The sequence below is a fragment of the Rattus norvegicus genome, chromosome 16 (assembly GCF_036323735.1).
Source record: "Rattus norvegicus strain BN/NHsdMcwi chromosome 16, GRCr8, whole genome shotgun sequence".
Taxonomy (NCBI): Eukaryota; Metazoa; Chordata; class Mammalia; order Rodentia; family Muridae; genus Rattus; species Rattus norvegicus.
Genome location: NC_086034.1, coordinates 9905179 through 9926614, shown reverse-complemented (window position 1 = coordinate 9926614; position 21436 = coordinate 9905179). Strand labels below are relative to the sequence as shown.

Below are 21436 nucleotides of genomic sequence, written 5' to 3'. Positions count from 1 at the left end.
AATAACAAAAAAATCGGGGTCTCGTGTGGTAAACATGTCTCCTGGTGCTTCAGTAGAGAGAACAGGGCCTATTCTTGCCTCCAGCAGTTTCTTAAGTCTGTCCCCTAGATTTCCAGTTTTAACTCTCACTCCAGTTTAAACCCATCTCAGACTCTAGGGGAGGGAAACAGAGGAGGGACCGAGGCCAGTATGGCCCCTCCACCCCTCCCCAGTGACGTGTGGAGCTCAGCCCGGCCCATGTGTGCAAGCTGTTCTCCAACTGGCTTTGGATCTCCCAGGGGAGGCAGAGGGAGGCTGGCCTTCCCCTTTAAGAGCATCTCCCCTCCCTTAACCAGAAGTTATCAGGCAGTGCCAGAGGCCAGAGAAAGAGCCTTCGGCTCCAGGTACAACACTGCTGGGGCTCCAGGCCCAGGGTGAGCCCTTTCTTTCTGATTATGCTGTGTGGTTGGATCTTCCCCAACTGGGATTGACACATAGCCCCGGGGAACAAGGGGATGGATGGGTTGGTACAGAGGACGGAATGGGAGAGGGGTGGGGGGATGCTGGCCTCTTGTTCATGAAGGTGGAGTTGCATGGTACAGGAACAAAGAGTCCCCCCAGCTCCACACTGCTTCCACCTTGCTAGTTTTGGGACCTTGGGCAAATTACCAAGGAGCCTGTATCATCACCACTCTTGCCATGCACCCCATGTATGGCAGGCCTGGGGTGTGAGGGCTGAGTTCCAGCAGCTAGGAAATTACTCACACTCAGGCCTGTACTGAGCCTTCCAGGTTACTGTCTTTGAGAGGGTCAGCAAGAAGTCACCCCATCTTCCCTGAACCTCAGTTTCCCGAGCTGGGGAACTAGACCACATGAGACATGAAGTCTCTCTAGTGGGAGGGCAGGTTTCTAGGGGCATCTTAACCCATACATCACTCTGGTTGAAGTTCCAAGGGCGAGGGGCCCCCACCCAGAGCACACTGTCTCTGGGGTATGGGCTGAACATGCCACACATGCTTCCCTTCCCTGCCCCTTCTAGCTCCGTGTCCTAGCAGCTGAACAAATGGTACAAATGGCCCTTCTCCCTACCCCCCGTTACTCCTGTGGAAAGGGCACGGCGCCTGGCATGCAGTATGGGCAGCTGTAGCTAGCCATGCTACTGTCAAGTTTTCCAGGGCACAAATGAGACAGGAGAGCCAGGAATAACTGCCTGGGCCCCAGAGGGTCTAGAGGAGTGGGACAATCCCAGACTCGGCCTAAGACCTTTTTCCTGGGAGTCAGGCAGCACCCCCTATTTCAGGCCAGGGCTTTGGATGATATTATAGCTACTAGGAGCCCATTATCTGACATGAGTCCCATTGGAATGAGCTCAGGCTCCTATGGGACCTGAGTCCATTCCCTGTGTGACCTTGGAGAATATATTTAACTTTTCTGAGACTTGGCGTTTACAATCTCTTAGGACCCTGTAGAAGCTGGCATAAAGAGTCCTTTTCTGAACTTGGCCATGTTCAAAGCCCTGACATTACATGGTCATTTTTACATCTAGACCCATAAAAGCGACCCAGGAGCCAGTCAGTACTCTTCTGAACTAAAGCATCTCTTTCTGACACATTGGAGGCTAATCTAAGTCCAAGGCCCCGGGGGTCCCCCACAATGGATAAGGTGACAACTCATGTCCTTAGGGACAACAGAATAGCAAAACCCCTACCTAAAGCAGACCCACTGACTACAACAGAGCGTGGGCTCTGCAGAGGGCGCAAGAAAAGCCAATCTTCAATGCTTGCCCCTTGGGGATGGGTGCTATGGGTGCCTGACACCCCTCCCCAGGGACTATATTAGCTGCGTGAGTCATGGTGGACCGGCTGGGAGGCCACGGGCAGGCGGGCCCAGTGTAGGGTTACAGTCCATTTATGGGCGCAGCAAGGGCAGATATCAGTGTCGATAGCATTCTCTCCCAGCTATTCTTAGGAGCTCTGCACAGCCTGACCAGGCAGCAAGGAACACAGCAGGCAAGGCCAGGTATTGGGGTCTGGGTCCAGGAGCAAGGATAGGGACTAGAAAGACAGGCTGAGTAAGGGTCCTCTCACCTGACTCTTCCTACTATTTGTCTGCAGAGGAAGCCACCGCTGTCGGCACCAGTATGTCTTACAGTGTGACTCTGACTGGGCCTGGGCCCTGGGGCTTCCGTCTGCAGGGAGGCAAGGACTTCAATATGCCCCTCACTATCTCCCGGGTAAGTGCACATTGCCCACAGCCTCATTCCCAAAGGGGCGGGGCATTCTTGAAAGAGGGAATGCTCATGCCCATCTGTCTGTCAGTCTATCTGTCTGTCTGTCTGTCTTCCCCAGGGCTCTTGGAGGGCAGAGCCTGCCCTATTCCTGGTCTGAAGTCCAGGACTGGAACGGTCTCCTTATCTTGGCCACAGATGAATTTGCTCACCCCGGCTTGTTCTTTGGACTTTGCCCACCTAAGCAAGATGTCACAGGCAAATAGCTGGCATTTTGAGCTGAGAAGGAAATGCTGAGTTTGCAGAGTCCATAGGCTTGTGGGTAGAGAGTGCAGGGCCTTCCCCTGCACGGTAGGCTTGGGGAATTTCCCAAGCTTGGAATCCCTTCCTAGAAGCAGGCAGCTGCTTAGGAAAGAACTTATCTATGGTGAAGAAGGCAGGTACCAGGCAGGCAGATGGACATTGCTGCCCCATTGTCATGTATAAGTCCACTCGAGAAATGGCACTGTCTGATGGAAATGGCACTGAATGTCAGAGGTTGTGGGGACAGCTCCTGTGAGCTGGAGAAAAATTAAGGCCCAGAAAGGCCAAAATGTAGACATACTTGAAAGGCAGAGAAGGGCTTTCGTTGCTGCCATAGTCCCAGCACCTAGGCCATAGACTGGTGCTATCTGCTCAGTATTTGTTAGATAAGGGTACCCTACGAGTCCTGGTAGTCCTGGGACAGAAGGCCCCATGGCTTAGGGGGCCTGAGAAGCGTACTGAGAACTGGTATAACCTGCTTGGTGACAGAGCCCCTGGCAGGACTGAGCCGGGCTTAAGACGCAGAGTTAGACTCCAGGATGTCACTGTGGAGTTGGAGGGTGGAACCGGGTGGAACCGGACTGCTGTTTCTTCCATACAGTGGTAGAGACTTGCCTTGAACCCAGGGCTCACACTGAGTGGCAGTGGGGAATCCCGGAAAGTGCTTGACAAAGGGCCCAAAAGTCGCTCTGAAGCAGTCTCGGTCCTCACGGTCCTCACGGTCCTCACGGCACTTTTAAGCGAGGCACTTCAAGTAGCCTTTGTGGAAGGATGCTGTCCTTCACCTCTCTGCTGCAGACCTGGAGTCTCTGCCCTCCAAACACACTGCCCTGAAAACCACAGGGCCCCCTATTAAGAGGATACCCTTAACCATGTCCGTCTTGCTTGATGATGTGGTGACATGTGGATATGTGAGTCCAGTGGCTACCCCCAATCTAGGCTCAGCATAGTCCCCACTCCTGTAGTATAGGTTTCTCCCTGTATAAGATAGGACCTACCCCCATCCTCCTCACGTACCCTCTGGCCTCCTATGTCTAGGGTTGAGCTCACAGTCCCCAAAGCCCACCATCCCCAAGGCTTGATGCTCTGTCTTATGGGAACAAATTCATCACTGGTCAGTAGCAGCCAGGAAAGTCAATGACCTCACTCTGGACCTATGCACCACCTGGTCCCGGATGGCCAGGGCTTAAATGGCAGCACAGAGGCTTTAAGCTAGACAGGAGGAGGAATGTTCTCATTCAAAGAGGGGGTGTGTTGGGATGTGCTGGAAGCTAATACTCGGGAGACTTTTAAAAATAGAAGCCGGGGCACTGAGGGCTTGCCTCAGTTCTGATACAGGCCTCAGATCCCCTGCAGCACGGTGGACTGAGCCATGGTGTTCAGGTCTTGCGGTCTCCTGAAAGACACATCTAGTGGGCCACAGATACAGTAGGCTTTGGCATCCCAGGCTTGGGCATTCCAGGACCAGGGCTGATAGCAAGGCAGACACCAAGAACACATTTCTGTTCTGTTGTACCAGACTAAGTCTACTCACAGAGACACAGGGCCAGGATTCTGCTCACCTCAGAATTCCCCTGCTCTGGGTGCAGACAAGGAGACTGTGAGAGATAATCAGCCTGGTCTAACTCTCACGCCTGGTCCTTTGCTTGTCAGACCAGGCCCTGAGGAAAGCTAGCGTCTCTCGAAGGCAGGTTTATGTTCCACCCAGAAAGAACAGTTGCCACCTGCATGCCGGGTGATAGCGTAGGTACCAATCTCATCGTGGTCTCCACGTGGGTACTGTGGAATCAACCTGAGCAGAAGACCCCAGTGAGTCCACTCCTCAGAATCTGCAGAGATGGGGTTCAGGAGAGACTCTAGAGGGGAGAGCAAATGTCTTTATTTATCCTGGACAGGTGCAGAGGCCTGCAACCTGAGCTGCCCTCTTACCCTCCCCTCCCCTACCTTAGCTGATTCTCCAGGAAGCAAAGTTGAGGGAGCAGATTAACAGGCCCAGCCTTCACCAGGGCCTCTGCCTCTGCGGCTAGGTGTGGGGCTTTACCCCTTCATGGCTGCTGGCACTCTCCACCCTAGGGAAGAGAAGAGGCAAGTGTCTTTGCTCAATTCTACATCTCTCTACTGTGTAGCACAGCCTCAGTTGGATCACCTATAAAATGGGACGGTACTGTCCACAGTTGAAATTATGGAAGTGAGGCTGACTACAAGGCTTGTGTGCAAAAGATCTGTGGGCTGGGTTAGGCCTGCCTCCTTATTGGAAGGCCTTGACCTCCATCCCACCTGGCAGGCTTGCCTGGGCCATAGTCCAGAGGCCCTTCTCTCCCTCTCTCCTCCGATTTCAGTTTTAGTATTATTGAACTCTCACAGCTTTGGCGGTGACACTGAGAACAGAGGACCCTTGGGAGGAGAAAGGAGGACAATCTGACACTATTCTGGGGGTAGCTGTGCTGGCAATTCCTGGAATTTCCAGGCCCCTGGAGCACAGCACCTTGGGCTGTTCTTGGTAGCGCCTATCAGCGCTGACAGCCCGTGCCGTTTATAGCCCTGCTGAAGGTCAGGCAGTCATCTAGCTATCCAGCAGGGGAAGATAAAAACAATCACAGCTGAAAACTGCGTTCTTAGAGATGCACCTTGGCCAGGCCCTCCTGTGACTCACACTTGCCTCTGACCTCTGGAAGGCCCTGAAGAAAGCAGATCAGAGGCCCGCTAGGTCCTGGGGAGGGGCTGATGAACCAGAACACAAGCCAAGGGCAACTCTAGGAGCACACAGGAATGGAGGCAGTTGCTATGAGGCGAGGGGAGAGCATGGGGGACAACAGAAATAAGGACATAGGCACCAGGGACAAGAGGAAATCGCCCTATTGTGAAGACCTTCTGGTCCTTGTCTCCAGTCTTCCATTTCCCAAACATGGCTTCTCCACTCTGCTGGAGCCAGATTTCTGCTCTCCTCTCATAGGCACCATCCTGGGAGGTGTGAAACAGATTTTCCAGGGCCAAGTGCATACAAGAACACTGTTGGTTTGCTGGAGAAGCAGAGAGGAACAATGTTGGGACCTGGAGAAAGAGAGGAGGATCCTCTTACACACACACACACACACACACACACACACACACACACACACACACACACACACACACACGCACGCACATGAAGCATTGGTATGTGTAACACTTCGGGCAAGGCTGAGTGTGTGAGGGATGTTGTATAGAGGAACCAAAGCCTGTGAAGGAAGAAACATTAAGTGATAGCTATTTGGACAAGCAAGGTAAGGCAGAGGAAAGCCTGGCTTATCTATACACCAGGGTTGGAATAGAGAAGTTGAAGCCACTGGGAGAAAGAAGTTTCCAGAAAAAGGATGAGGACTGGAGCAAAGTCCCAAGGGAGACCAGATGAGAAGACAGCCAACCTGGCACGTGGTAATTTAATCCCAAGGAGTTAAAATGCACTTAGGCCTCCAGGGGGATCCCTGCCAGACCGAGATGAAGGAGCTGGGAAGGTTCCACTCTTTCTAGGCCTGTTACCTGCCTTTAGCCAGCCCACCACACCGGGCAAGTCACACAGAGAAGGGAGACAGGGCCTGCATGCTTCTGAGGAGGGATGCTAAAAACTTCTGTAAAGCTCGGGTTCCCCCCAGGTAGCCAGCGCACAACACCTTGTTTCCCTGGGACCCTAGACAGAATCCCGCTATTCTTCCACACCCTTCCAGGAACAGTAGACTGGCTGAGGGCTAGTCAGTGGGCTGACCACCCTCGGTGGACTCTGGATCTTGTTTCTCAGGAGCCCTGGGGTGCAGCCATACTGACCACATACTTTCTTTTCCCCAGTCCGACCACTGACTTTGCTGGAGCTTCTAAGGAGCAGGAGGTGGGGTCAGCACCTACTCAGTTCTGCAGCATCCTATGCTGCACCCCATTTAATAATGTAATTCTCACAACACTCCGGAGAGGCAGGCCTGACCCTGCTCTCTGGACGCTCACTGGAACGTGTGACGTCTCAACCAAAGCAGGCTTAAGTTGACCCACTGCGCACATGCTTTCCTTTGCTGCCTCCCTCCTTGGCATGACCGTGGCCATGATATCAGCTACCCTAGTGCTACCTCTGAAGGGTGGGCGGGGCCTTGCAAGTCAGATGTGTCCTCTTGGCCACCAAGGCTTTCTCTGTTATCCTTGTCTGATTTACACATTTGGGGTCGAGAAGCGAACTGTTCTGAGCACAGGGTGGGCAGTGTTTAAGAAGAGACCTGGGATGCCACAGGCTGTTAATGGCGGTGGTAAGGGAGGGTCCTTTTGGTCTTGACATCACTCGCATAGTACAGGATAGCATCTGGAGCCAGTGGTGAGGGGCTCTTTATGGTCATGGCTCAGCAAGGCATGGGCCGTGTAGTGATCTTTGCCCATCGAAGCCCCTCGAGGGTCTCCTTTGTGTTCAGGTCTAAGTGACTGTTGCCTGGAGACAATTGAAAAATCAGGTAGAAATGAAACATTCATCCAAAGAGATTTTTAAGCTCCAAAGGAGACAGAAGGATATATATGGAGAGAGAGAGAGAGAATATCTCCAAGAACGTGTGTACTTTCAGTCTTTTCTGAGAAAAGTCAACAGAGAGAGGAGGATCGAGAGTCAGAGAAGAGAGGCATGAACTACACTTTTTCTGAGCTCTGGACTCCAGGCAGTGGCCCAACAGTGCCAGTCCCCTCCCCCAACCAGCTGAGGTGGCTCCTCTGGGAGGGAAGGGATCTTATGGTTCTTGGCTGCCTTTAGTGTCCCTGCCTCCATCTGGCCTTCTCTAAGGACACTTGAGCAGAAAAGAGGAGCTCTGTGAGTACCACACCCCTACTTGAGGGACACTGGACCCTGCTTAGGGTATCCAAAGACTGGGCCAGCTGAGCCCTAACAGGCAGACACAGATGGAGGGACAGAGGCGCCAGGAACAGGGGCATCCAGCTTGGTGGCTCCCCTCTGGAATGTTTGGCTACTGACCAGGCCCCTGGAACAAGGATTACCCCAGCCCACGCCTGAGGATATCAGACAGCACCAGGCACAGGGAAGGGCAAATACAAGTTGGCCGTGTCCTAGGGAGAAATCTGTCACCAGGCAGCTCTAAAGACATGGCATTCCTGACAGCCTGAACCTGGCACTAGCCGATGGGGCCCAGCCTCCCTTGGATGTCATTCTGGTGCCCTTGCTTACACTGTCACCATGATCTGAGCACTCCTATCCTGCCTAGCAGTGTCCCTTCTGGGTTTGTAGCCCCTCCCTCCCGCGTGAGATTGATAGCTGCTTCCCCTACACTACCCCAAGCTGTTTGCTGTAAGGAACAGTTCCTTCTCTGTAGACAGAAGCATTGGGGCGTCCTTCCATATGGATGTCCCGCTCTGGAGAGCATTTTATGGGGTTCCATACCAGAGGGCAGCTTTATTACGAGATATCTTCCCCCCGGGATGTCCTGCCACAGGTGTGGGAGTGCATGGGCAGTGTGTGGGGACAGCGGGGCACTGGGTGGATGTTTTCATCTGTCTTTAAGGTGCTTCTAAACTAAGATGGCTTGATGGGTAGTGAACAGTGAGAGTGATCTGTGGTGGAGTGAAGAAGGGAATGTTATGGCTGGACAGCGATGATGAGAATTGGGTGTTTGCTGCCTGTGCCTTGGCCTACTCCATGCCTGACCCTACCTGCCCTTGCGGGTTGGAGGTGAGATGGCACACGGAGTGAACGACACAGACTCTGGGAGCAGGTTGAGAAACACAGCAGCAAGCTCGTCAGAACACTGCTGTGAGCTCCTTTAATAACTTCCACCAGCGCCCCATTGGTCCCAAGAAAGCGTCTCTTCTGAACAGCAGTTCCCAATTGGCTGGCATTGTCTGTGTCAGGAATCCTTGGTCTCTCAGGAAGTCTCCAGTTAGGTCTTCCTGCAGGAGATGCTTTTGTGGCTATGAACCTCCCCCCACTCCTGCCCCCGCCCCCAGTGTTTACGTAGAGGTGGCTGCTGCCATTTCTCCTACAGGTGTTTATATTTTTTTCAGTTTAAAAATTACTATAATGAGTTGCTCAAGATAGCACACCCCTGCATGGAAAGCAGAACAAGTGGGTTTTCTGCACAGTAGCAAGAGGCCTCTTTTGTTCTAGGAAAGTGTCTTGTTTTTTTTTCACCATCACTGTTGTGTATGTGCGTGCGTGTGTGTGTGTGTGTGTTGTGTGTGTGTGTGTGTGTGTGTGCGCACGTGTGTACAGACCAGCAAGCCCTAGGAATCTCCAGCCCCTGTCTTCCCAGAACTGGGATTACAAGTGCATACCTGGGGCTGGGGATTTAGCTCAGTGGTAGAGCGCTTACCTAGGAAGCGCAAGGCCCTGGGTTCGGTCCCCAGCTCCGAAAAAAAGAACCAAAAAAAAACAAAAAACAAAAAAAACAAAAAAAACAAGTGCATACCTACACCTGTCTTCCAGTTGTGTGCTAGGGCTGAAACTCAGGTCTTCATGTTTGCACAGCAAACCTTTAACTGACCGAGCCACACCCCCCCCCAGACTCTGTCACTATTTTTCATCTCTACCTTCAAGACAGCAATACACTTTTGTTACCATGGGCTCCCTGCGGTGACAGACTGGGGAATGATGGTCCTATGATGCCCGTTTGGCACCTGGAGAGTGGGCTTTGCAAATCAGATGTGTCCTCTTGGCCGCCAAGGCTTTCTCTGTTGTCCTTGTCTGATTTACACATTTGGGGTCGAGAAAAGGACTGTTCTGGGCACAGGGTGGGCAGTGTTTAAGAAGAGACTTGGGAAGCCACCGGCTGGTTAATGGCAGTTGGTAAGGGAGGGTCCTTTTGGTCTTATTGTCATTGACATGGTACAGGACAGTGCTTCTGGGACCAGTAATACAGTCATCAAAAAAATCATTTCATCACAGTGACCACAAGGTACCTTGATGCATGTATAGCTCCTTGAAGGAACTTGGCAGGAGGATTACATTCATGTCTACAAGTCCAGAGCTTGACCAGAGGTCCTACACAGGCTTGGCATCTCTTAGGATGGTCCCCAGACCTTAGCCCAAATCTGGCTTCTGCCAGCATTAATAGCTATTCTTATCCCTGTGTGATAGCCAGGGAGGTGGGTAGGATGGGCCAGACATGCTAGGAGATCTAGCTGGTGAGCACATAGGAGGCAAAGCTAAGGAAAATGCCCTCTAACCGTATGGGTCATATGGGGGTGGGGCTTAGAGCCTCCTCTCTCCTGTGATATCATTGATGGCGAGGCCTGTGTGACATTCCATGTGGCATCATAGAGGGACTTCCAACATGACGTCATAGGGTCAGCTCCAAAAACACTTTTATGTATAAGTGCCACCCACTTGTAGATTGTCCCAATCTGCCTGTCTCAATAAGCATTTACACTGGAAAAAAGTAATGAGCATATTGTCAGGGACTGAGGCATTCCATCGGAAGTCATAGACTTTAAAGCTAGTCTCCTCTAGTAGAAATCTCACGAACTATCTTTCTGAGTAGGGCTGCTAAGGTCACTATTGCTAGTCCATCAAACTACTCTAGGTTATTTAACTAGACCTTCTGGAAGTGCATGTCTCAGGTAACATCACCGTGGGTAGGGTCACCAGAGTACTCAAAGCTGCCATGCAGAATTTGATATCGTGTATGATGTCGTTGAGAGTTCAGTGTTTACCATGGTTTCCCTGGTAATAGGTGTGTACCTTTCCGAGCATCCCAGGAAGCGGTTTCAGTGTGGAGGCCCAATAAACATTCTGTGCAGTCAAAGACGGAGGAACCGGACAAATAGTTTTAGATGTCGGTAGGGTGCAGGATTTAGGAACTAGCTTTATTCTTCCCCTTCCAGACATCTGTAGGCAGCCAGAGAGCCCTAAGCTCGCCTCACTCCACAGCCTGCCTTGTTTTCACACGTGTGGCCGGTGGCTCCTTTAGTTTTCTGTGTGCCTTCCCTGTAGCATCTTGCGCTTGGAAGCTTCTGTGAGGACACATTAGCCTGCCCTTTCTGGCAATGCACTGGAGGCAAGGAAGTGCTAAGTCTTACCCACACTTCTGGGATAAGAAAGTAGTACTCTATGGGTTTGCAAGGTGCAGGGGTAATAGGTTAACCGGCAATATCAACCTCCAAATATCAACGGCTTAGCCCAGGGGGGATTTATTCCTCACTCAGGAAGCCTGGCACAGCATCTCTGCTCCAGGGAGTAACTCCGGCATCCAGAGCCCTTCCAACGAACAACCTGATTGACCTTCTCTCGAACCTGTGCAGTTTAGTCAGTCAACAAGCAGTGTGCAGGCTTCTGGTGATGGTTGCTGGGAAAAGACCCAGCAGTGATGTGTGTTACTTTCACCAGCATTCCACTAGTCAAAGCTGGTCCTTCGGCTGCTGTCCAAAAGTCCCAGGAAGGGTAGCCATGGGAGGAAGAGGAGGCAAGCTTGGTGAGCAGCCATTGCTGGCCATCACAAATAAAAGACATGCTAGGGGTGTACTGGACGCTCCAGGTGATTCTTCCCTGACTCACCCCTTCTTCTTCTTCTTGTTTAACCAGATCACCCCAGGCAGCAAGGCGGCCCAGTCCCAGCTCAGTCAAGGAGATCTTGTGGTGGCCATTGATGGAGTCAACACAGACACCATGACCCACCTGGAGGCCCAGAACAAGATCAAGTCGGCCAGCTACAACCTGAGCCTCACTCTGCAGAAGTAGGTGGAGGTTCATCAGGGAAGGGGACCCAGGGTTGGTGTAGGCATGTGATAGGGACCAATGAGATTGCCCCCAGCATTTGCAGGGCCCTAGCCCTGTGCTACAGAACTGTATAGAAAGGATGAGTCAAATCAATATCAGGCTACCCTCGACTCAGTTTACAGAAGTGGCTCAGGTAGAAAGCATGGCTACAGCACCACTGGTATGTGGAGGGCTGGATCTGGAAGCTCAGCTTCCTCTTTCTCAAGCAGCCCTACCCTCACCCCATGCAGAAAAAGCCTATGAATGTTGGGGGGGAGGGGCTCCAAGGTTATGACTCCTTATCCTGGTCAAGCCCAGGGTCTCCTTCAGGACAGCAAGTGAATGGGGTGAGTGGTGCACCTTGGGCCCCATGATTTCACTGTCTAGCTCTCAGTCACCCCCAGGAACTTTGGCCAGGTGCAAACATCCTCACCGTTTCTGGTTTATCTAGGTCCAAGCGTCCTATCCCCATCTCCACGACAGCACCCCCTATCCAGTCCCCATTGCCAGTGATCCCCCACCAAAAGGTAGGTGCTGGCCATTGGTAGTGGGGTCCACTCAACCTTGCCTGCCTGCCCTTCTCACTGTTGCCCCACATGAAGTGTTTGAGCCTCCCCCCTCCTGTGATGCATGGAGTTCTGAGCATGCCTACCTGGGCTCAAGATCCCAGGACCCGCAGCTGGTTTGAGAAGAAACCAGCTTGGGAAAAGCTGAGCTGAGAAGAGGACCAGCATTCTAGCCAGGCAGGAAACAGTTGTTTGTCTAGAAGACTCTGACCCTGAGACTACAGTTGCTATAAGAGGCCCCAGCTTGAGTCAGCCATCTTAAGAAACACTCCTGGGTATCAAGGAACCTTACTGGCCCTGGGGGTGAGGGGAGGGTGTTCCTCCACACAGACTCTCTAGTTTCTAAGTGTCTACCCATCCCTCCCAGCTACAGTCTCCCTATGTCCATTAGAAGGACTAATTAAGTCTTAGAGACTGGCACGGGAGTGGAGGGGCAGGCAAAGCCTGGCCCCAGATCTTACCACTAGATCCAGAGTCCTTTCCTGACTCTAAGTAGCTGAGCCCTGTGGGCCCAAGGGCCTATCCTAAACCCACGGCTCCTCCACCCACTCCCTCACTACAACTATAGACTGAATCCAGTCTATCCAATGGGGAGATGGGAAGAGGAGCCTCACAGAGGCTCATAGATTGGGAGAACTGGACAGAGAGATGCTGGGAGAAGTTGCAAAGGTAGGCTCAGATAGCCGAATAGCCCAGTTGCTTCCTTGGGTCCCCTTGGTACCTCCACCCTAAATGTCAGTCAGCCCTGGCTAGCCAGGGTCTTCTCCAGGTGGGGTCAGTAAATCAGGAGGTTTGTCTGCAGTCACGGAGTATCCATTCCCAGGGGAAGCTGTTCGTGGGAGGAATGGACAGGATAGTGGTACCCTTACCATTCCTGAGCCCTGCATCCTCCTTCTTGGCTCTCGGGGATAGGCTTGGCTTTCTGTGAGTGCTTTGCATTCTGACTAGATGGATGCCAGCCTCTAGACCAGGAGCCACCAGCTTCCCTCCTCCTCTCCACTCACAAAGGGCTTTCCTTTCCCGTCCCCCGTCTGGGTGCATCATTCAGCAGGCTGCAGATGTGGGTGGTGGGGCTACAGGTACACACACTAACACGTCTGTTTCAAGTCCACACAGAAGCATAGCCATGTGTGGCCTCTAACCGCTGTCTTCTCTCTCCCCTGCATGGTGCTGCCTTATGCCAGGACCCTTCTCTGGACACGAACAGCAGCCTGGCGACTCCCAGCCCCAGCCCTGAGGCGAGGGCCAGCCCAGGCACCTCAGGCACCCTGGAGTTCGGGGACACCTTTAGCTCTTCCTTCTCCCAGACCTCTGTCTGCACCTCACACATGGAGGCCTCGGGGCCTGTCCTTCCTCTGGGCAGCCCAGTGGCCAAGGCCAGCTCAGAGGGTACCCAGGGCTCAGTCAGCCCCAAAGTTCTGCCAGGCCCCAGCCAACCAAGGCTATATAACAACCCCATTGGCCTGTACTCAGCAGAGACCCTGAGGGAGATGGCTCAGATGTATCAGATGAGCCTCCGAGGGAAGGCCTCAGGTGCTGGACTCCTAGGAGGGTAGGTAAAGGGCATCTTGCTGTCCGGTATGGAGCCACCTGGGTCATCGGTGCTCATCATAACAGCCTGGTCAGACGGTCAGGGGGAGGAACAGGCCTCAACACAGCCAGCCCTGCACCCTCAAGACACAATCAACTTAAAGCAGCGCCAACAGGCATCCTATTGACTTTTGCTGTCAGTCAGGCATCATATCTCTGCTTCGTATATGTACTCTGGAGAGACAATGTCAACTCTTTGCAGACGTAGAAACTGAGGCCCAGAAAAGGCTAAACTGAGGTCCAGATGTCCAGCTAAGTGGCTGAGCTAAACCTGTATGCGGGAGACCCCTGACTTCCCAAATTTTTACCCCAGGCCACATCCTGTCCCAAAGGTGACACTTCCTTTGAGAATTAAGGTGCTGAGACACAAACTAGTCCCCATATCCCTGGGATCTCTAAGGCAAGACCAGGGAAGAGTTAGAGTTTAAAAAAGTAAATTCTCTAAGGATGAGAGTAATCTAGGGAGGCTGCCTGGAGGAGGAGGTGCCAGAAGTACCCATGGAGGAGGAGGCTTGTTGAACTAACCCAGGCTAGAGTGGCTTCAAGGAAGCAGAACTCTGAGGAGAAAGGGGTGTGGAGAACAAGAAGCCATCTCTGGTCCCCATAGTCTAGCTAGTAAGACTCTGTGGGAGCAGGGGCTGAAAGAACATGGAGTCAGGTCACCGTGGAAGGGTAGAAAGGAGGGATACCCATATGAACACGTATCAGACTTCTGTCCCCTTATCTCACAGTAACTCTGCACAGTAACTGCCCCGTGCAATGGGTGTGCTTGTCTTTCTGTGCTAAAGGATCAGCAGGCAGAGCTAAGGCCATGTAGCCTAGTGGCTCAGAGAGAGGAATCAGTCTGTTCTCAACCCGGGGTTACTAGGAGGATAAAGGGAATGGCACTCGCTCTGTGTACTCACTGACTAGAGTCTCCCCTTCTGGACCTATACCGGGTAAGAACGTTGCCTTCCGGTTGACTAGGACCCCTGGGAAGCCCATCTGTAGTAATGGCCATGTCTCCCTGGCTGAAATCTCACTCTGAGTTAGGAACTGGCTCTTTCTTTATTAGTTTATTTTATGTGTATGGGTATTTGGCCTACGTGCATATCTAAGAGATTGCCTGATCCTCTGGAACTGGACTTACAGACAGTAGTGAGCTGCGATGTGGGTGCTGGGGAAAAAAAAATCCCAGCTCCTTTAGAAGAGGACTCAGCACTGAGCCATCTCTCCAGCCTCATGGGAACTGGCTTTGTCAGTAACTTCAGAGGTGGGCATTAATTTCCTTCATCTTAGCAACTCAGATATAACGTGCCATTGTCCCAAGGTCATGTAGCTTGTAAGAGGCAAACAGGACTAACAGTTTGATCTGCCTGGTTCTATCTTGATTTGAGATGGAATGGGGGAGCTAGGAAATCAGGAGCCCGGTCCCTTCCTCCCTGGACTCCCGGGTGCCAAGCTCATTGGTGCAGATGCTGCCCAGAATCTACCTGCAGATGTAGACATTTTCACTTGACAGTCATGGGAGCAGGATCCAACAGTGTCCTCGGTGGGCCAGGGGAGGAAGTGAGGCTGGGTGTTCATTCGAAGTACAAGCCGATGCTCTCAGGGTTGGCAGTGCAGGCAGAAAGGGCTGGAACCTCTGCCGGGCTAGGTCTACCGGCTTTTCTAAGTGTCTAACTGCTGAAAGCAACAGAGCCGGCAATTCTCCATGCGCACCTACTGCATGCCTCCTGTGCTGAAGGGATAGCCCGTCTGCATGGTAGACATCTCACTGCCTTCTGGCTTTTTTTAAATCTATTTTATTTTATTTTTATGTCTATGGGTGTTTTGTCTGCATGTATTTCTGTGCACCACCAGAAGAGGGCGTCAGACTCCCTAGAACTGGAGCTATAAATGGTTGTGAGCTGTCACGTGGTGCTGGGAATCAAACTCTGGTCCAAAAGGAAGCCCCTTCCCTGCTCTCTGAGAAGCTCGTGGTGTGGATTTTGGCAACTGGATTTCTGGCGGGGGAGTGGAGGGGAACCAGTGGGGAGCAAGAACAGGAGGGCCTGAGCAAGCTGTGGTCCCCACTCCTCACCTGAAAGGCAGCCTTCAGTGGCCCACAGAGCAAGGGCCCCTGGGTGCCTCTTCTGAGATCTGGACACTATCTCTTTTCTGAGCTGTGTGTGCTGCCGGTGTCCAGGCCTTAGGGAGGAGCAAGGACCTAGCAGGGAACAATTGGTGCCAAAGAAGGAGTTGTCTCCTGCTTAGGGCAGAGGTTTTTCCCGCCCAATCAGGCCAACACTGCCCTCTGCAGGGCACACTGGGCTGCTCAGGGCAAGCGCTGACCCTGCAGTTGTCAGCACTAGCCAAACATGGAGAAGAAATGGCAACGCCAAGCTAGCCCTTTCCTAATATAGATCCACTTGTGGCTATTTTGAGCACAGGAGGACAGAAGGAATTTTATCAGCTCTGAGTCCATAGGGGACCTGGGCCTGAGCAGACCCCCTGCTCCTTGGGGTGAAAAGTTCTTGGCTTCCTAGGATCCTGGGTGTGGGGTGACCAGGGCCAGGCTCATTTGGGGTAAAAGTTCTCCCTTTCCAGAGTTCATAGTGGACAGGTCTAGGTAAATGGAAGAATATGGAGACAATGTCCACCCCCCTCCCCCGCCCTCTGCAGGATAGGGTCTGCCACCATGGGTGATATGCATTTAAAGAAGCATCACATGGATAATGCATCCCCCAAGAAGCTCGTAACCCACTGTACTGACTGTACCTGGTGACCCCTGCTGGGGTTTTCCTGTGAAAGCCTTGACTCCTCCTGGAACACGTCCAGCCTCACTGCTGGCCCACAAGACCTTTGGTGCAGTCACTAGGGACTGACTGCACCATCCACTGCACTGTGCTCCAAGAGGAGTGAGCAGAGCTGTCCTTTGGGAGAGAGAATTGGGCTCAAGGGCTATGGGTAACCATGCTGTACACACAACACCACAATGCTTCTTCAAGGAACAAGCTCATAAGTTCCTCCCACCCTGTGAGCAGAGGGCTAAGCTGCAGCTTTTCATCTTTGGGGCATCCAGCCAGAAGGAACTTGGGGCCTCAGCCCCTCTTGAAGCAGCCTTAGTAGTCATGTCTCTATCCTAGCGTTCTCTCCTGGGTCTTCAGCCAGGTTAGACACACTCGATCCGATCCATGTACCTGCATAGGAGCTCTTGAGCTAGGCAAGAAGTCGAGCCCCCCCCCCCCCCGCAGACCTGGAGTTCTGGGGCTCACCCTAGAGGGAGTCCTGGCACCTCCCGCCCAAACCGATGGTTCTCCGTACTTTCTCCCTCCTCACTTCTTCCTCCTCGAAGACTGAGGTTTCGCCAGTCCTGTCCTCTTCATGACCAGTCTGAAGACGGTCCCTACATTCGAGCTTCCCTAGTAGAAGCCCCACCCTGACGGCTCTATCTTCTTTGCTTTTTCTCTCCTTGCAGGTGGTAGCCAATTCTCCAGCCAAGTTAGTATCTAAGGACAGCATGTGTGTGTGTGTCCCTGCGTGCCATTCCAGCATGCACCTGCCATCTGTTGGGTGTGGATGGTGTGTGCCTGCCGGCATGTGTATATATATGCATGCATGAGTCAGGGTGCATTGTGCCCTAGATGAGCCTGCACGGGTGTTTGCTGGCGTCTAGAGGGGAGCTGTTGCAAGGGATGGGTGTCTATGGGATGGTCGCAATTTCGCTCCCAATGTCCTGCTCCTGCAGCTTAAGGCTTGAGGTTAATTCCGGTGTGGGGGATGCTGCACTGCCACTGACCTGTGTGGCCTGAAGACCTCTCTGTCCCAGTGGGATCCCCGAGGAGGACTGCACTTGATTTTTATCTCCGCTTGGGCATGTACCTATCTGTTGAAGGGAAGAGCCCTGGATCGGTAGAGACTAACAGGCTAAAGCATGCTGGACTGGAGGGGCCTGGGCAGCCTGAGCCACCTTCCGAGGAAGAAGCATGTGCATAGAAAGATGTGGAAGGACAGAGTGCCAGTCCACAGAGGAGCGACTGGCAGGATGAGCCCCTCCGTGGAGAACCTTTGCTCAGAGTCTCCGAGTCTCTGAGCATGCCCAGTGTGACCGTGTTTCGCCCCTGGAACGTTCTGGACTCTGCTTGTGCTGCTGCTCTTCTGTCACGTGACCCAGCTTGTGTCCCCCTTGCCAAGTTCCACGCCCCCCCCAATCCCTCTTGTGTCTGCTTCTCCATCCTGCTGTGTGTGATGGGAGTGTACTCCACACCTCGGGCCCCTGCTGACCCTAGGAGGGAGTCTGGGCTGAAGTGGAGCCTGAGAGGGGAGCTGGGAGAAATGACTCAGGGGGGGACGTGAAAGATCGGTCTTCCGCACAGGGTCTTGGGGGTGCCAAGAGTTTTCCCGGCAGCCCACATAGGTAACCTACTTGGGCCAAGACCTCAGCTTTGGGAGAGATCTCTCTCCACACCCCACCAGCAGCCTGGCCCCGACTTCCCATGTAACTGTCACCTGTTGCCCTCTCTCCCCCTTTCCTGCCCACCCTCCTCAGCGCCGACTACCAGGAACGCTTCAACCCCAGTGTCCTGAAGGACTCAGCCCTGTCCACCCACAAGCCCATTGAGGTGAAGGGCTTGGGAGGCAAAGCTACCATCATCCACGCTCAGTACAACACCCCAATCAGCATGTACTCTCAGGACGCCATCATGGACGCCATCGCTGGGCAGGCCCAGGCCCAGGGCAGTGACTTCAGTGGGTAAGCGCCTTCCCACTCCACATGCCTACGGAGGCTGCCGCTCACTCACAGAACCAGCTTTCTTCATTCGCCTTGAGCCTCCTTGGTTCAGCCCACTGGAGGGTTTGGTCCAGCCTTCACCGGGGACTTCCAGAGTGTGTTGCCTCCTCTTTCTTCAGAGTCTAGCTGGGCTCTCTGCGGAGTTCAGTTGTAGGAGAACTGGCGAAACGCAGAGTGTCTGTCTATTTCCTCGGAGGGATTGTGAGACTTCTGTGGTGCTTTCAAAGGAGTATGGGGCTCTCACACGTAAAGCCATACTGGGGAGTGGGGGTGGGGCTGCTTTATTCTTCCAGTGATGAGCATCAACCCAGGGCTTTTTTGTTGGAAGAGGCCTTAGGCCAACCACGACCCAAGGTGCTATCCGCAGTCAGCCCCATGATAAGTGCTTCTCTTCTCCACTTTGACCCAGGAGGCTTTGCTTCAGGGCTGTAGGATTTAAAATGTCCTTGGTTCTTGGGATCAGAGGAACGCGATGGTGACCTAGGACAGCACAGTAGAAACTCAGATGAAAAGCGCACAAGCATTAACAGGGCCATTCTCTCTCCTCCTGTCTTTTCAGCCCCATTTCTGTCTCCATCTTTGCCTCTTTCTCTGTGTCGTATATCTCACCTCCTCTCTTTATCTGTCTCGGTCTCTCTACCATTGTGTCTTGTTTTTATCTGTCTCTGTCATCTGTTTTCTTATATAAACACACATGTGCATACACGTATACACACACACACACACACACAGAGCGAGAGCGAGAGAGAATGAGAGCGCAGGGAGAGTGAAAGAGAGAGCAGAAGTGGGAGTGGGTAGGTCATTCCTTTATTCTGCTTGGAAATGTCAGAGTGTAGAGCTTACCTCTTTAGGTGACAAATTATCCATGGATCAGAGATTCCCAGCAACTCAGGAGGAAAAGACTAAGGGCACACTAAACCTTTTTTTCTGAAACTATAAAATCAAATACTATAAGAGCGACATAAAAAGGTTCCAGGAAGTTCCTACAGGAAAAGGAAAAGCCCTGTGGTCGTGGTGTGAATGCAGAGGACAGAGGGTAGGCGTGTCCTGAGCTTCAGGAGAGCCTAACCCGGCTCAGAAAGGCACTACTTTCCATCGACCACCAGGGGGCAGAAGTTGTCTATTTTGCAGTCACTCGTCCGGAACCTGTTCAGGCATCTGGGCTGTGTTGACTTACTTAAATCTCTCATTCAAAGAAAACAAAAAAACAAAAAACAAAAAACAAAAAAACAAAACAAAACAAAACGAGCGTGCAATTTTAAAAAACAACCATTAGCTCATGTATACCCAGAAAACTAAGTCTGCCTGACTCGGCCCAAAAGCCAACAGGGATTCCCGGCTAACATTTCTTTGGCGCATGGTCTTTGGTGTGCCCTTAAAAGAAGTAGTCGTCGCCGAAGGAAAGTCAAATGGAACATAATGGACGGCCTGCTGATCACACTGCATTTTCCGTGCACTGGGAACACTTCTATTATTGAATTCTATCAGGGCGCCTGTGATTTGGAGAATGTGTTGATTAATCTAGCTGTCTCCCACCTGCCCCCTTCCCTTCCCTGCCTCTCATTGCTAGCGTGTCTGGAAAGGATCAACCTTTCCCCCTCCCTTTAACTCAAGCACGCTGAGCTGATGCCGGCTATGGCGCAGTGAGGAACCCTCCTGGCCATGATGTGTTCCGTTTCTGCTGTTATTTCCACAGTTCCTTCCTCACTGACAGTTTTCTTTTTCTCTCTCTCTTCCTCCTTCACCCATCCCACCCCCCTAACTCATTTCTGGTCCTAACCCCGCTCTCTTGTGTGCGCTGCCCCTCTGCTATCCCATGACGGACGCGCACTCACGGCTGGGTTGCCTTCCGCTTGGCAGGGCGTCTCCGCTGGCGTAAGTAGACCTGCAGCGACCGTCTGTCTTGGCATCTGTCTCGTAGCAGGATGGTGTGTGGGGTTGGTGGGATGTGTCTGAGGACAAGTGGTCAGTTGATGCGCTCTGTCCACCTCTTTCCTCGCACCCGCCCCTCAGCCACACGACATCCTCTGCAGCTCACACAGACAGATGCTTGTCTTCTGGAGTCCATCCATGTGGCTACGGGTCATGTACTCACAGTGCACCCACCCCAGCCTGAGGCTTCATTCCTGCCTTTTCCTTGCCACGCTTTGGTGAGGTTTCCCCAGCCTTACCTAGCACCACTGGGACTAGGCACACACGGATCACGGGGCACACTGGGCTATTCATTAAGTGCTAGAAGGTAACAGAGTAGCCACTAGGAAGTCAGTCCCCAGAACCCTCGAATAAGCAGAGAGATCCAGTTGTGCCCAAAGACCTTAGCAACCCCTAGAATCCTTCCTGTAAGAGAAACGGCTTTCTGCAGGGAGAACAAGAATTCAGGCTTTCCTGTTTCTCTCCCAGCTGTGAGCTTCTCCCTGGATGGACCCCAGAAGACTCTGAAGGACCCATATCTCATCTCAATCACGATCTGAAAATACCTAGCTCTCAAGGCTAAAGACTTCAGGAAAGTGGGAGTAGAGGCAGGGCCTCCACCTCTCTGCTCTTGTAGCTCAACTTGAGCCAAGCCTAAGGAACCAAACCTAGGAGACTAGACCAATTCTACCCAGCTCCTTGACATGGGTGCTGGGATGAACCAGTCCTGGCTAGCCAGTCCCCACAGAGGACAGGGCAGATGGAGTCAGGCAGGAGGGTGCAAGATAGGGCATGCCTCAGCTGGGCTGTGTCTCCATGTGGTCAGAGCATCTGAGCTAGGTAGTCCCTGGTAGGCAGGTGTGGCCTTTGAGCTTCCTGACTGTAAAACATTTGACAGAAAGGACACTGGGCAAACCAGGTGTGGAAGTATATAATCTCAGTACTCAGGAGACTGTGGCAAGGAAGGCTATATAGCAAGGCTCTGAATAATAATAATAATAATAATAATAATAATAATAATAATAATAATAATAATAATGACGTAAAAGCACAATAACAAAAGGAAAAAAAATGCTGGGCTGGGACCTGGGCCACCTAAATTGTCATTCAATTGTGTCCCTGTCTACTATAGCCTGGGGCTACTCAGTTGGCCTCTCTGGACCTCAGTTTCAACATTTCTAAGAGGAAAGGGCTAGCAGGCAGGTTTACTGCCAGAGGCTTGTCCTGAGTGGGCCCCCTGACATCAGAGAGGATTTTCTGAGCAACATAGATCCACAACCTGACCTATAAAACTTGAGTCAGGTAGAAATTCCTGAGAAGTTCTGGGATCCCTGCTGGCTTTGATCTGGAGTTGAAAAAAGAGCATTTACTATGCACCAGACCCTGGGAGCTTAAGGGGA

At 52.4% G+C, this 21436-nt stretch overlaps 1 protein-coding gene across 16 annotated transcripts in view; it reads left to right on the top strand.

Moving 5' to 3' along the window:
- Positions 1-276: 276 nt before the first annotated feature.
- The window catches only part of Ldb3 (LIM domain binding 3), a 64178-nt gene continuing 43018 nt past the window's right edge, over positions 277-21436 (top strand). For 2 of the 16 annotated variants that reach the window (XM_017600211.3, XM_017600208.3), the window contains exons 1-7: positions 1843-1998; positions 2094-2212; positions 11043-11194; positions 11668-11743; positions 16812-16834; positions 17883-18086; positions 19986-20000. In XM_017600211.3, coding sequence (XP_017455700.2) covers positions 1890-1998; positions 2094-2212; positions 11043-11194; positions 11668-11743; positions 16812-16834; positions 17883-18086; positions 19986-20000 — 698 coding nt within the window. In that variant the 5' untranslated portion in view covers positions 1843-1889. Of the gene's footprint in view, positions 414-1841; positions 1999-2093; positions 2213-11042; positions 11195-11667; positions 11744-12966; positions 13335-16811; positions 16835-17882; positions 18087-19985; positions 20001-21436 lie in introns of those variants that run through there. The other 14 variants (XM_006252644.5, XM_006252640.5, XM_017600210.3 and 11 more) reach the window with 13 other exon arrangements.